The 16,791-nt window shown below is 38.0% G+C and overlaps 1 protein-coding gene across 1 annotated transcript in view; it reads right to left on the bottom strand.

Moving 5' to 3' along the window:
* pdxk (pyridoxal kinase) overlaps nucleotides 1–16,791 on the bottom strand; it is an 82,480-nt gene that overhangs the window by 19,054 nt on the left and 46,635 nt on the right. Inside the window, exons 3-7 of the mRNA XM_003218945.4 lie at nucleotides 10,911–11,015; nucleotides 6,139–6,222; nucleotides 3,433–3,479; nucleotides 1,713–1,798; nucleotides 551–596 (exon numbers count right to left, since the gene is read on the bottom strand). Of these exons, the coding sequence (XP_003218993.2) occupies nucleotides 551–596; nucleotides 1,713–1,798; nucleotides 3,433–3,479; nucleotides 6,139–6,222; nucleotides 10,911–11,015 (368 nt within the window). The remainder of the gene's footprint in view (nucleotides 1–550; nucleotides 597–1,712; nucleotides 1,799–3,432; nucleotides 3,480–6,138; nucleotides 6,223–10,910; nucleotides 11,016–16,791) is intronic.

Here is a 16,791-nt window from a genome sequence, read left to right as displayed (position 1 = left end):
TAAATGTCACCATTTCCAAAGGTCAGTGGCATACCTTATGACAGACAGCACAACGATTTTGACTGTATATTTTTTTTCTGGCATTGACAGGATTTCTAGCACCAGAAGATAAAAGATGTGCTGCATTTGAAGCCAATCATCCAACAATTACTAACCTTTCTTGAGACACAGTTAAAGCTAAAAATATTGCTTTTGGCAGATTTTTGTTTCCAGCTCATACTTTAAAAGTGATTGTGTGGTCATCTGTGGGGCTACTATGAATCATGGAGTCTGTGAGAGCTCCAAGGAGGCACTGATTGTATCAATCAATGCTTCCATCATGAGCAGCGTCATCATTCATGCAACCACAATTACTTTCCTCAAGCAGTCACATACGCTGCGTCAACACTGTTCACAAAAACACCACTTTGCAAACTGATGCCTCCCCACGATTCCTGGGAAATCCACCTACAGCCCATAAGAGACTATATAGGGGCTTCAAAATACTTTCACTAGAGTTTTGGGGCACACTGGAGTTTTGGAGCAGAAATGTAGGGCCCAGCATACCTACCTCTATAGCTTCTTTTTCAGAATGTATCTTCCTGCCAGTGAGTAATCTACAAATCCAAGAAAGAACATCTCAGAAAAAGTTTCCATTTCTAATATATTGATTCTGCTCATCAAGACTTTATGAATCATTTTACTGTGTCTTTCATTATCTGCACTGCTGAAAAACAGAGTCAACTTAAACTAAAGAAGCTAAAACATGTGAATGAATGTCTATATCAGGATATACTGATACCTTCCTTTCAAACTTAAACAATATAAGCATATTATATAGGACATTACAGTGAGTTTTATCTTGAGCATTTAGTGAAGCTTTATGGAAGCTCAAGCGTCTAACAGAGATTTTTAGGGACCATTACAGTAATCTCCTGAGCTGACAAAAAAGCACTTCAAGCTTTCCTCCCCTATCAGCCCCTGTACCTAGGTTCAATGTCAATTTTTGTCCCATTTCTGTGCCATGTAGTAATACCTGTACAGCCAAGTATAGTGAGCTCTTGGTATCCACTAGTTTTGGTTTCAGGACCTCCCTGTGGATCCCAAAATCCACAAATTCGCAGTCCTATTATAAGGCATGGTAAAATGGAATTCCTTATACAACATGGAAAAATCAAGATTCATTCTTTGGATGAGTGGGGAGAGGGAATATTTTCAAGCCATGTATGGTTGAATCCATGGATTGTGTTCTTTGCCTAAGAAAAACCTATAAAATTCATGGGATCGGCGTATTTTCAAAGCGTGGATGGTTGAATCTTTGAATGCTGATTCCATGGATATTACACTTTGTCAGAAGCAGGCTGGCCCTTCATAAGGTTGCAAGCCACTCTTAAGAGATAGGATCACCCTCTGTATTTGATTTTACAATATTAACTTCCAAGAAATTAAAACCTGAAGCACTTCTACTAATAAAATTGGCTAGTCCAATGACAGGGATCTTGTAAAACTTGTAAAACCGGGCATAGATTCCATGGGGTTTAAATATACACAACAAAAATTAATTTACTGCTGAACATTGGTATTTTTAATGAAGGAAAGAAAACTCGATTTTAAAAATGCAACAAATCTCCAAAGACACCTTTTAAACTACAAGAGGCATTTTATACTGTTGCACATGAACAAATATACAGTTTGTTTCTAAAATTTTGAGAATTTGATAACAAAGTACTCACTCGGCTTCAAACTGATTAGGTGTTATTATATCTGCTACAGGCACAACCTTTTCCTTATAAACTGGAAAGAGATCCTCTGGAACGTACTACAAAGAAGAAGGGAAATGACATTGAATTTGGAAAGCATAAACATGGGACTATTTCATTTTAGAAAGTTCAAAATGCTTGGAGAAAGGAGCAATATAAGTTAAACAAGAAGTAAGTAAATACAACTTTCAGATACAAAAACCATGCAGGAGCAGCTTCTTTCATTCAGCTCCATTTCAAAATGCATGAGCACATTAGGAGGAGAAAATCTGCAAGTATTTTTGCACTTGGGGTGAGATCTGGATAAGAGAGCCAACGCAGTGTAGTGTTTTGAGTCCCTTCGGTGAGATTGTGGCGGGATACAAGAATAAAGTTATTATTATTATTTTGAGTACTTGATTATGACTCTGGAGACCAGGGTTCGAATCCCTGTTTAGCCATGGAAACCCACTGGGTGGCCTTTGGCAAGTTACGCTCTCAGCCTCAGAGAAAGGAACAGGTAAAAAACCTCTTTGAATGGATCAAGAAAACCCTGTGAAGAGCTGATGTGGGTCACCGAAAGCTGGAAATGACTTGAAGGTGCACAACAACAAAGCCTTCAAGTTGATTCTGAATTACAGCAAATCTAATATTTTCTTAGCATAATCTATTTTAGAAGAGAATTGCCATTGTGTTCCTCTGAGACTGAAAGATTGTGACTTATCCATGGTTATACCTTGGATTTCCATGGCCAAACAGGGATTTGAACTCGAGTCTTCCAGAGTCCCGGTCTAATATTCAAACAACATCATCATACTGGTTTCTTTATGTATATTTATTTTACATATAATAGTTGAAAATCTTCACCAAAATATTATAATTCCCTCAACAGGTCACATACATAATTTTCACACATTCATTAGTGTTTACAACTTGGAAAACATTTTTGGGAGACTTCAATTCCATGCTACTGATGATGATGATGATGATGATAATAATAATAATAATAATGTTTGCTGTGCCATACAACGTTGTTGTGTTGATAATAATAATAATAATAATAATAATTTATTTTGATGTATAGTATTCTGAAGCCTGCAGTCCAAAGCAGGTCCTTTTCCAAGATATTCTAGTGTAGCTCTGTGTTTTTTTTAGGAAATCATAACATTTGCACAGGTTTGTTAACATGTTTAGATGAGACTATCAGTATTTTGGAATCACGAAGACATGTGCTACAATTTGAATAGGTTTTGCTATTCTTCTGAAAAAAGTGGCTGGTGGTGGGGCAAAACGGCAGGGTGAGGGAAAAAATCACCAACATCCATTCACTACATGCTTCTCATATGCCTTTACATGTAAAGGAACCAGCACGCAGTTGAATTTCAATTAGCCAACATTCCACTGACTTTTCATACAAGTGAGGTTTAAGTGTCCTGCACTAAACTAGTTTAGTCTCTAAAGGTACACTGAAGAGACAAGAAATGCCTGTAATTTCTACTGCAATCTGAGCATGTTATTAAAAGGTGGAACACGAAAGGATTATTAGTCTTGGCTCTTTTTTAGGAGCAGCTAATGAACTGATACAATGGAGCATGTGTTCTGGCTGAAATAGATCCTGTACTGAAGGATAAGGCAAAACTTATGGAAGGTGGGTTTGCTTTGGCATAACAACATTGTTTATAAAAAGAGGCTAAGCATGCCATGGATTACCCACCATATAGCCTTCTCCACTCCACTTGTCACCCATCACAGGGTCACACACTGCAAGAGAAAATTCGTATTAATTGCAAAGGTGAGAAGCACTGCTGCAGAGGAGTATTTGACCACAATGAAAACTGAAAAACTGCAAAGAAAGGAATTCCTTTTTTAAAAAAACCTGGGAGAATATCTATGCAGGAATTTCTAAGTCTTCCAGCATGACTCTATGGTCAACTTTCACTGGAAGCTGACCACAGAATCGCATTATATGACCTATAGATTCCTATAGTGTTCTCTTTAGAAATTTCTAGGTCCTCCAGTATGATTGAAAGAAGTTGACCATAGGGTCACAACTAGAGAAACTAGAGATTCCTAAACAGAACATGCTTAATCAAAACAATGAATAAACAAATCTGCAACCATTAAAACTGCAAATGTGTAGGGATGACTGTATTTATAACTAACAAATCATAACTTTCCCAGTCTCATTTCTGAGGTTTTCTTGTGTTAGGAGCGACTTGAGAAACTGCAAGTCGCTTCTGGTGTGAGAGAATTGGCCATCTGCAAGGACATTGCCCAGGGGACACTCAGATGTTATTGATGTTTTACCATCCTTGTGGGAAGCTTCTCTCATGTCCCCACACGGGGAGCTGGAGCTGACTGAGGGAGCTCACCGCTCTCCCCAGATTCGAACCGCCAACCTGTCGGATATTGAGCTACTGGGGGCTTTGGCGTAAATGAGCAATGTATGAATACAAGAAGTTGTTATTAGTCTAAGCTAAGAAGTTGATCTCTGCAAGTACTAATTGTATTTGAAAAAAATCAAAAGTCTTCATGTTTATTTTCATCGAAGGACAAAGAAAACTCAATTACATCATTTCATCACTTGATTGTCAGGGAAACCTTTCTCAAACCAGGCCATTCAAACAATCACTAAGTAGACCCTAGCATTTAATGGATGAACATTTGGGGCTAAGTAGATCAGAATGTGAGATCTCAGCAGTTTGCTTTTGCTTGAGCCCACTGGCAAAGGCAGGAGTTCACCCTCTCCTCTCCTTCTAATGGAGTTAACTGAATGCAAAGCACTTTAACATTTCAAACCCAGACATAGCAAATGAAATAAGATGAGGGCAAAGGGGAAAGGGGGACCAAAGAGAGAGAATTCTGGACATAATAAAAACAGCTAAAAACAGTTTACAGAGGACTAATCCTGCTAAATCAGGATAGTTGGAGCATATGTTAACACTGTCCCTAAGATTGCTCAAAACCTTACAAGACAAAATAAAGTTGAATCAGCAAGGCCTAATTTAATAGCTCAAAGATAGCAGGCAATATTTATAGATCAAATGTAACATGTTTTTTTTAATGTGCTAACAATTCAAATGTTTTCTGGTTCTCCAACATCCAGATGACTCTTTCACACCATACAGATAAGTCAATGCAGTGAGAGATGGACTGCTATGTCTCAATGTAACATAATAGGATATCAGACTCCAGTTGTCGGATGACACATCCATGTGTCCTTCTATTATCACCACAGCAAATGCACCTTTTGTCATCAAAGTCCATCTCATCCCCCGGTACTTTTGTCATTTGCTTTTTACCTACGATCTACAGGACCTCCCTCAGCCTTCAGAATGTCTTCCAGCAACCTGGGAGATTTCCAACCTTAGTGGCTATTTCAGGGGAAATTGCCTGATGTTTTTTTTTAATCTGCTGAACCCAAACATCTTCAACTAAACACCAAAGGTGAAGCCAACTTCTTATCAGAATAAAGATATCCTTAAAGAGCCTTGAAATACCTCCCAAACTATGTAATGAAAATGTAATTGTTTGCATCTTAGATACACTGTGCATATTAACTATCATATTATGTTTCAGAAAGTTTTCTGTGAGTTCTGATTCTGTCAGAATCTAACTCTCAAGGTCTGATGCCTCATATTGTCATTATGTCAGTTGACTATTTACCAATTGCTGCTTGCCAACAGGTTTTGAAACAAGAAACAGAAAACAAGACAGACCATTGATTTTAACACTTATATAAACTCATTTCATTCATTTTAACTGATCTGGGAATATAAGATCATGATTGGCTGAAAATTCTAGTCAGTGGAAACATTTAACTGATGGGAAGTTGCGAGATGGAAATATGATAGTTGGTGCATTCAAGTATGTTGGCGTGAGATATACTATAGACTTGAGAAATATAGTGTTGCGGTTGATAGCTGAAAACTTTAAGGCATTCTCTCACAGTGTGATAACTGTACTTTGCTTGTGAAAATCAGAAGAAGTGAGAAATGTGCTGCGTCAAGCTAGGAGGCTGCTGTATGTGAAAACCTTACCAAAAGAAGGTTTGGCATGAGAACTCTGAAATCAAGTAAACTTTCCAACTAGTGACAAATACAATAGAATAAGCTTTCAAGTTAGATAAATACTGCATCTAGCATTTTTAAAAAGTAAATACTAAAACAAAAGTATTTCCTTCAATGCACATTAACTATTTACTAAACTGTTATTTAATAGTTCATACAGACTTCAATACTGGCATCCAATCCTCCATACCTCAAGAAATACTAAAAAAAAATTGGTGGAAGTACAAAAGAGTCCAACTGGGAAGGATGAGTTATTGTATGTGGGATGGTGACAGTCTCTGAAATACAAATATTTTTAAAATTAATTATAAATCACTTTTTACAAGGTAGGATGCCCTAAAGAAACTTACCATATACCAGGTTGGAGTTTTGTTGTTTTAGTTCTTGAACGATGTCAACCACCATTGCAAGGAATGATTTGTCCCTTGTATAACCTTTAAAGAAAAAACAAGAGGGAGGAGAGAAGTAGATTTTCAGATCATGTGAAGAAAAACATACTTCCCTAAGCTTGGCTTCAAAATACAACACTGCTATTATTACAATTACTATTTTATTTGCTTTGTCTAGTGGGACTTTTACAAGCAGCCAGAACTCTGTTAAGAACTAAGGTATGGTGGTCCATGCCTTAGTTACCTCTAGACTGGACTACTGTAATGCGCTCTACGTGGGGCTTCCCTTGAAGACGGCCCGGAAATTACAATTGGTCCAACGCTCGGCTGCCAGATTAATAACAGGGGCAAGTTACAGGGAGAGATCCACTCCCCTGTTTAAGGAGCTCCACTGGCTGCCGTTCATCTTCCGGTCCCAATTCAAGGTGCAGACCATCATCTATAAAGCCCTAAACGGTTTGGGACCCACCTACCTCCGTGACCGTATCTCCTTCCATAAACCTGCCCGATCTTTACGATCATCCGGGGAGGCCCTTTTATCACCACTGTCGTTATCCCAGGCCCGCCTTGTGAGTACTAGGGAGAGGGCCTTTTCGGCTGTGGCCCCCCGATTGTGGAACTCACTACCTACTGAAATTAGGCAAGCTCCCACGTTGTTAGCTTTTAGGAAAGACTTGAAAACATGGCTTTTCCGCTGTGCCTTCGGTGAGTAATTTCTGTTATATATTTCTGTGTTACTCCCACCCCGAACATCTATCCTCTAGATTACCCCACTTCCATATGTCCCTGCCCGCAGTGGAGTACCCCTCTGTCCCTCTCACTCCAGGTTTTATCTTTGTGTTTACGCGGCCTGCCCTTGTTTTATTGTTTTCTGATTTCTTGATGTAATGCTTATTATCATTTATTGTATTTTTTAATGGTGCTATAATATGTTGTTTTTATATCTTATTATGTTGTATTGCTCTGGGCATGGCCCCATGTTAGCCGCCCCGAGTCCCCGTTGGGGAGATGGTGGCGGGGTATAAATAAAGTTTTATTATTATTATTATTAACCTATCGTCATCGTCACCATACCTTTTTGCACTTGAAAAAGAGTGGTTAGTCACTGAAGCAATCAGAAAAGGCAAAGATATCCAATAAACCTTCCAATGGATATTTATGCAAAAGACGGACAACTAAGAATTCAACATGCATTCTGCAGTAGACAGTACTGGAATCTGGATCCTCTTTCACAGGAAAAGGCACCTGAATTTATTAATATGTGGCTATGGCTTCAGAGCAGTAGATGGAGTTAACCCACTTCAGTGCTTGGAAAAAATATTAAAGGAAGAGTTTCTCAGATGTACTGGAAGTCACAACCACCAGGTGAAGACAACCAACCTGTGACTTTAAAAGCAAATTAGAGAAATGTATGCAAGATAAGGCTATCTAAGGCTATTAATTATGATAGCTAGACATTATTTCTAGTGCCAGTATGTTGGAAATAGCAACTTTCTTCAAGCCTCCACTAATAATGTGTTTTATATATGATTCTGTTTGCTTACTGTATTGTATATGTAGGTTTTGGTATGCAGTTTTCCCTTTACTCTATGTTTCTTGAGGTTGTGGGAGGGGCTGCAGATCACATGATCAGATCTGTGACTTCTCAGAGCTCAGACTCCTTTTTAGAACATGAGACGCCATGAGACTATGGACTATTAAGAGCAAACTCATGTTGCTGTTGATTATAAGAAAGATGCCCTTTGTTATCTGCACAAACTTATCTGTAACTGGATTAACAAGTTATGTACCAGTATGCTGAATACATGAAGGTTGTGAGTAAACCAGATATGTTACTTTTAACAGAGTCTACTTTATTTTTATCTCTTGAGAGCATGATATAAAAACAATATATTTTATGGGAGAGTAGATGTTTTTGAGTATTGAAGAAAACACTTCTGAAACTCTGCTGTTTTTGTGCATTGGCATAATCTCTGTTCCTAACAGAGCAAAGACAACTAGGTTATCAGTCTAACAACTGAAAGCCAAATTGCCTTGCCATAAGTACATGTTGTTATATACAACTGAAGAGAAGATGTTATTCAAATGAGTTTTTTGGCTCTTCTCTGGAAGATCATACGTTTACAAAAGGTTATGATTTTTAAATGGTTATGAATGCCATTATTCTCCAAAAAGGTTATGGAAATTCTGGTTTTACAAAAGGTTATGATCTCTAAAAGGTCATGCCTTTCCAAAACAGTATGTCTTTGTATATCAGTAATGGGTGACGAGCAAGAAGTTGCTTTTCGCTCATATCCTACTTATAGGCTTCTCATGTTATCTGGTTGTCCTTTATAATAATAATAATAAAACTTTATTTATATACTGCCCTATCTCCCGGATGGGACTCAGGGCGGTTTACAGTCATAAAAGCAACACAAACATTACATAACAACATAATACACATTATTAAACAAAGTAAAATAATACAATTATAACAATAAATCACATAAATCCTTTATGTAGAAAAGAATGATTAGATTACACAGACTTTTGCCCTTAGTATGTCTTTTATCTCCCAATGCCAGTGACCCCACTGGTGCAAATAAATTGTGCAAGGTCAAATGGAACCATCTCAATTACTTTCTGCCACTATGAAATGGGAGTTGAGTGAACACATATGTACATGGCAGTTCAACGTTATTTCTCATGCGGGTACTTTCAACTTTAGCAGGACTAGCAGGAGGAAGTTTGGACTAACAAGAAGAAGTACAATCTAACTGCTGTAAATTGCTTTGGAAAGATTACTTGAGTGAATAATTTACACGTCTAGTAATGATTATTCTACCACATATGGATAACTTACAACCTTTGACTGCTATAGATGTTCCTTGGAATATCTTTGGGTGCTTATTCTACTTTTTTTTCATGGCACAGTTGATCAGTTCTCAGCAGGCTAACAAGAATAGATCATTACTATTGTTCACAATGGATCACTATTATTTACTGATCACTATGAGCAGCAGTAGAACAGCCGTTTCCAATGAGGTTGCTTGAGACAGAGACATTAAAATGTCTCCTTTTCCTCCTTCCTGAGGGGACAGCAGTTTAATGTCTTGAATAAGGATCACTGCACTGATTCAGAAACCAGATGAAAGTCAAAAGTCATTATGAGTGGGGAATTCTTTGGGTTATAGGCATAAAAAGTAACTTGTCCAAGTACTAAGAACACAGAGTGCTGTTTCAAGGGAATGTGCAGTGAGCACATACTTATGTTTGCTGATAAATATAATTAGTTAATTGGAAACAAAAGAGGCTTTAAAAAGAACTGAAACAACAAATCTTCCAACTGTTCAGAACGGACAAGATAGCAAGAAGGCATACCAGGTCACCAGCTTACACTTTGTACAGGGCCCTGCTGAGAAAAATGCTCACACCTAGGGCAGCTTGCCAGCATGCTCAATCTCAATTTTGTAACAATAAACAGGGAAATTCTGACTGCCAAGCTTCCAGATGTCTAGGCAACTATTCAGGATAAGGATCATCAGGATTATTTATTTATTGTGCCAGAAGCAAATTGAGGATAGAGTTATAATGTATTTAAAAACACAAAGTTAAAACGGCATTATACTACATTTCCTTTGGCTAAAAGCTGGCCAGTCATCATGATGTAGTGGTGTAACAGCAGCATTTTAGGCCAAGACATATTCAAAGTACCCAGGACAGAGCACATGTAATTCAATCCATACCTGATTCTAATTTGCTTCTGTGACAGAACTTCTTAAAAATATAGCTCCCCACGACACAATAATCCCAGATACAGACACAAAGTAGTACTTTATATAATCTTTCAGAGATGCTTTAGGTCAGAAACAGAGGAAAGCTAAAAACTGAAAACAAAAGAGTAATAGAACTGTGGAGGCCAAAAACCATTTACGTAGTTCAGAAGCATTGATGGTATTGTTGTTGTTCTTAGAATCTAACATATTGGCCTCAGCAAACATAGCTAAAGGTCTAACATCTTGGAAGGCTACAGATTCCCCGCCCCATTTCAACTTGATAATGATTGTAAGTGGTGAAAAAACACTTTCGCTAGCCAAGCTTCAGTGACTATTTCATTATTTTGCAAATTAACATTTTCCACAGGGGGAAAAATGAGACATGTCTTCAAAACGAATGGAACCTGTTTATGATGAAAATGCATTGCTACATCAGCAGAATCCTATCCACTGTTATTAAATATCTCCTTTACCGCCAAGAATTCCATGGAAACCAGAAGAACAAATAATTTGTCGACTGTGCAATACCCTTCATGGCAGAGTAGGCTTTATGGGTAATAATTCTCGACCTGTATCATTAAATTTTCTTGTTATCTCTGTCTCTGAAAACTCCCCCTTTCTTAGGAAAGTTCTATAAATCTATAGGGCAATCAATTTCATCCAGCAAGATTTAGAACCAGCTTTTTCACTGCAATAAGGAATATTTAAAAATGAAAATTAAAAAATGCACTGCATGCAAAGGGGGCAAAATGTTAATAATCTGCAAAAAAGTATGAGAGGAAATGGTATTTTGCAGAATGAAAAGCTTGGTTTGGAGTTTGTGAGAAAGTATTTGTGACTTTTCCCAAAAGTACTGTATTTCTCTCCTTTGGCCTTACACTTAAGAGTTCATTGGAAAAAGAACTTTCCCCCAAAATACTCTAAACAGTTTGGGTTATTTAGCAAGCATAAGTTCAAACAAAAACAATTACTAACCTGTAAGAACGTAGTCATAATGGTTCACATTGTTCAATTTTAGTCCCTCATACAATTCATGAAGTTCATCTGAATTTAACACTTGCCCTTTCCAGTGATCATAACCTGAATGAAAAAGGAAAGTAAGTAAGGTTAAAGTCGCAATTTGACAATTTGACCCTTTGTGGATACCAAAATCCATTATATACAAAGTTTAGTAAAATAGTATCTCTTTGTATAAAATTGCAAAGCAAGGTATACTTTTTGAGATTTTTATTTCTTTTTAGAATATTTTAAGCCATGGATGATGGAATCTGTGGATGTAGAACCCATGGGAAGGGAGGGTTGACTGTATTATATTATTGAGAAACGAGTTTCTCATTAAACTGTTCGAAGGAAGTGGACTGTGGACTACCTCACTGAAGCCCAAAGGCGACCAACTGGGAGACTGTGTTAACCTCTGTGGAGACCTGGGGCAGATAGGTTCAGCTCTACCAGAAATTGTGACCAAAATGTCCCCAGGTCTCTTGAGAGCATTTTGTGGCAAACGATTCCCACCTACTATACAACACAGGCTTCGCTCTTATCAACCACATAAGCAAAACGATATTACCACCATCGTCCTCTAAGCATATCAAACAAAGTTCTACAAAAATGTTTGTATTACTCAGGTTTGGCTTGCCCCAAATTTGCTGTGCACAGAAATATAAAGTAGAGAACAGGGAGTAAAAGGGCTCCTTCATGCCCACTATATGAAGCAGAAATTCAGGAGAAGAGAAGAGTCCTCATAGGAGTCTCAGTCAAGTGCTATCACTAAAAGAATTTAATAATTCATTAAAGGCATTCAAGGAGAGCATATGTTTGGGGGGAAACAGCTTTCTCTCTCACTTAACCAAGGAATCTGTTGTTGGAAAGAGGTAGAAGTTACTGACAACCTTGCTGTATCACTAATGAATTAACAACCCACAGTCCTGCATAGACTTCTTTTTATAACATCTGTAATTTGCTGCATTAAGTCTTAGGTCATATCTACACAGACAAAAAAACCTCAGACTCCAAATCAGCTGCTGTGGGGAGTCCATATGGCGCACGGCTGGAGTGATTTCACAGTTTCAGAGGTGTGGACAGTCAGATCAGGCTAGATTCAGCCCAATCTCCAATACCTCCAACGTTGCATTTCCGGCAATGTCACACCACGATACCTAGTCTTGCAACCAAAAATGTGACGGTGATAGCAACCATCTGCCAGGGAACTATTTGCTGATGGTGACGCTGCAGTAGTGGCAATGGCCCAATGCCCCCTTGGCCCGGCCGGTTGTGTGGTTGCTCCTCGGCTGCCTTTGAGCAGCTCTAGTGTGCTTTAACCTGGACAATCTGGGAAAGTACAGCCCATTTGGATCTGGTCTGTGCATTTTCTTGTTTACGTTTTGCCAATTCTTACTAGGTTGCCTGTTTAGGGAATTCTCTGCAGAAGACAGTGGCAGATAAATCAACAGCTTGAGAAGCAGACACCCATGAACTCCCATCTGACACTCCCCATATTGAAAAGCTGCAGAACTTTCTTTGGATTGCCTCAAGGATGATGAGATCTGAAAAGGAAGGGTGGGCACAAGTATGTATGCATATCTGTGCATTTAAAAGGAGTTGAATGAAATTTGAAAACAGTAAGTGGTCTGAAAGTCCTTCTAGGTATACCAGAGAGAGAACCAGTGTTGGATTCATGGCACTTACGTTTAATGTCTAGTCTAAACTGAGAATACTATTGATATATCAAAAATATAAACCAAGTGGAACCAGCAGTTAATACTGCAGTGTGAGAAACTGTTCCTGTCCTGGTTTTCAGACCCTCTCTTTGGGGGGCATCTCCTCTTTTCATCTCTTTTTTATTCTTCTGCTACCTCCCATGTGTTTTGGATGGTGCCAGGTTAGCTAGATATGCAACAGCAATATGCAGTCTGGGCACTGAAAAAAAAAGAATGATTCTTACCACCATTAATTTAATTCTCTCTGAACTGACATTTCTGGATGCAGTTAATCTTGCAAGTAAATGAGCGGGTAAAACAATACCTTCTATTACTTTCTGGACCAAGAAACAGTCAACTGCAGAGGAAATAGATTAACCTTAACAGCCTTGTATTTTCAACCAGTAATTGGTATCTTTCAAAAGGAAAGCAGAATACCAACCACATCTTGCCAGCAGTAAAAGCACAAAGGGGAGTTTTCTAATAAAGGACAAAAAGTATCAGCTGGAAAAGATGGTTGTCTATATTTGCTTTCACTGGAGATCTTTTCTGTGGCCTCTTCCTGCAAAAGGATTTGTATGGAGGTTTCTGATTGTACAAAAGTTCAGAGAAGGAGAGCAGTACTGCCAAGAACACTTTCAAATAAACAGGAGGGTGGAAAGGAAGGGAAGAAAAAGTTACAGAGCATTTAAGGGCAGAGTTTGTGAACAACAGGAGGTACTGAGCTAACAGCATGCTGGTCTTTTTATTTTTTTGCAAACAAACATTCACAGTTCTGCCCTTTATTTCTCAGGAAGTTTAACCTTTGCATTTTAAATTTTGCTTAATTCAAGTTTGACAGTTTTGCTAAATTAGATGTCTTTTACAAGTTGGAGCCAGTTGTACAATAACAGAGAGTGTCATTTTACGTCGTCATCGTCTCACTCGTTCAGTCGTTTTCGACTCTTCGTGACCTCATGGACCTCTAGAGAAAGTTCAGGCCTGATTTGTTCTATGACCCATGGATTTGTCTTTCTGTCTGTGGAACTCTTCTCCTGCACCATATTTCAAAATGAGTTGATTTGTCTCTTATTAGCTTTCCTCACTGTCCAGCTTTCACAACCATACACAGAAATTAGAAATATGATGGTATGGACAAATTCTACCTTTACTTTTCAGTGATATTTCTTTATATTTCAGGATCTTATCTAATTTCTTCATAGTTGCCCTTCCAAGTCTTAATTTTCTGATTTCTTAACTACAGTCTCCATTCTGATAAATGATTCAGCCAAGATATGGAAAACCTTGAGCTATTTCAAAATCTTTATCATCTGCTTTAGCAGCAAGCAAAGACTTTTTTGTTCAGGCAGGCCTTTGGCTTTTAAGGAAGTATCAGAGGAGGGAAAGCCAGAAAAGCAGAAATAAAGAGAGAGGCCAGAATAAAATTAAAAGTAAAATCTTGAACAGAGAATGAAGATATAGGTTGGCTTTAGCAATGATTCAAGACAGGAAGAAGACATTTATAATATGTATTAAAAATACACATAGGGTTTTTGTTTATATTAAACATGTAAAGTAGTCTTATTTAGTCAGGAGTGGAGGTCTACTGAAGTCATCTAACTTTTGTTCCTTTGCAGGGGCATTTATCCTTACAGGAGCATGAACATAGCCAAGCCCTTGGAGATGCAGGTTGGGAGATTCTATGTATTGTAGTCCCAAAAAGTTGATATTCCCTAAATATGAGATAGAAGAAGAAAGACTGGGCTTCCAGATTGCAAGTTGGCCAAGAGCTGCAGAAAGGGATGAACTGAAGGCGCAAACAACTGGATGATGATGATGATGATGATGATGATGATGATGGAGGAGGAGGAGGAGGAGAAACAGCAAAAACGATAATGCTTCGGAGAGAACCAACACATTGTTGGTCATAGAATAAAAAGGCTGAAAAAAATTGAGATAATGATCAGTGATTAGGATTGAAGGAAATGATAATGATCACATATTGAGAATGCCCCAACCAAAAGAGCAGAGACCAATTCGTTCTTTCTGAAAAAAGGATCAAGACAGCATTCAAGATGGTGCATGAGGAAGCTATAAAACTGAAGGAGTTTAAGAAATTGCATGAGAAGCAGCAGTACTAGAGAATATTATTAATTTGAATATTGAAATCACCAATGAGCAAAGTTGCCAGAAAACCAGAATGCAAGCTGGCATCAAAGTCTGACCTGAAACCAATTTGAGTGGATGATGCAGGAAGCCAACGCTGCCTAAATACCCTGAATACACCAAATCCTGTAGGATCTTGGAAGCTAAGTATGGTCAGCCCTGGACAGGAGACTGCCAAAGCTGTCCTTTATAACAGTCAAATTAGCAGGGTTTACATCATCCAATTTGCGGATTTATTTTCTTTATTCATCAATGTTCCATTGGTCTCTTTGTCTCTTATAAGTTAGAGGAACTTTTCCCACGAAACACAGTACAGAATGATTAGTGCGCAAGCACAGAATGGTTAGTGAACAACCGAAAGGACTAAGAAGGAACCTTGATCTCCTAGAAAACTTATTCTTTCCTGGTTTTTGAACATCAAGATGGCAATTCCTTTAAGTCTCAAATCTTTCCTACCAAATACAAAAATGTTGCATAGAAAATAACTGTATTTTCAATAAAAATATTAGCATGTTCATATTTAAAATATGTGACAAGATTTTAAAATGTGTGTGAAATGTGACTATCTCAACTGGCAACAGCAATAATATGTCTTAGTAAAAATTTAACTGTAGCACTTAGATCACAAATATAACAAAATCAAAAACAAGACGTTTAACAATGAGAAATTCAAGTCTTCCTTTGGAACAGGGTCCAAGTTAATCTCTGAAGTAGACATTGAAATACAGTAGTGTCTCACTTATCCAAGCTAAACGGGCTGGCAGAAGCTTGGATAAGTTAATATCTTGGATAATAAGGAAGGATTAAGGAAAGGCCTATTAAACATCAAATTAGGTTATGATTTTACAAATTAAGCACCAAAACATGTTATACAACAAATCTGACAGAAAAAGTAGTTCAATACGCAGTAATGTTATGTTGTAATTACTGTATTTACGAATTTAGCACCAAAATATCATGATATATTGAAAACATTGACTACAAAAATGGCTTGGATAATCCAGAAGCTTGGATAAGCGAGGCTTGGATAAGTGAAACTCTACTGTAGTATCTTACTTAAATGGAGTTTAACTGTAGTTATACTGTACAGTCTCGCTTATCCAACCTTCGCTTATCCAACGTTCTGATTATCCAATGCAGTCTGCATCCCGCCCGGATCCACAGCTGTTTCTCTAGGCAGCAGCACACAGTGAACCAACACACCCAACAATAACACAAGTGCAGCCGTGCTCCCAAACAAGTGGTAGACTTGTTGTAAAACATGATGTTTGGTGCTTAATTTGTAAAATCATAACGTAATTTAACGTTTAATAAGCTTTTCCTTAATCCCTCCTTATTATCCAACATTTTCAATTATCCAATGTTCCGCCGGCCGGTTTATGTTGTATAAGTGAGACTCCACTGTATATACATGTAAGGAATCTTATGCCAAAATCTTTAGAGCAGGCTAAAAGGGTCTACTCTAGCTCTCTTTTTGCTGCAGATAAACCCCTGACAATACGTACATTCTTGCACATAAAAGTGTGTGACAAATTGAAAATGTTTTTCCTTCCCTCACTTCCAATTCTTTTTTTCTCCTTTTGTTGAAAAGAGCAGCTATGTAGGTTGTTGTGTGACAGCCCCTTTTAGTCATGTGTGAAGCACAATGTTGTCGGGAGGTGAGTCACTCACTCTAATCATACAGTAAATGCTCCTTACCAGGCATCTCAGCAAATGGAAATCTCTGAGGGGGTTTGACTTAGAATGCTGTCTATACATCAGGAGGATTAAAAGGAACACTTTTGGAGAGTCAGAAGTGATATGGTAATATTGGGTTGCTGTGAGTTTTCCAGGCTGTATGGCCATGTTCCAGAAGCATTCTCTCCTAACATTTCACCCACATCTATGGCAGGCATTCTCAGAAGTATGGTAACATCCTTTCCATTAATTCAAGTACATGATGGTCTCTCATTTTTTTAGGTGTCAATTAGAAATGCTTTCCAATATTGAGTTTAAAAATAAAGGCAAGAAGTGGG

The sequence above is a fragment of the Anolis carolinensis genome, chromosome 3 (genome assembly GCF_035594765.1).
Source record: "Anolis carolinensis isolate JA03-04 chromosome 3, rAnoCar3.1.pri, whole genome shotgun sequence".
In the NCBI taxonomy this organism is placed as follows: domain Eukaryota; kingdom Metazoa; phylum Chordata; class Lepidosauria; order Squamata; family Dactyloidae; genus Anolis; species Anolis carolinensis.
Note: the sequence above shows the minus strand (reverse complement) of the source record. Positions and strands in the feature narration are given on the sequence as shown.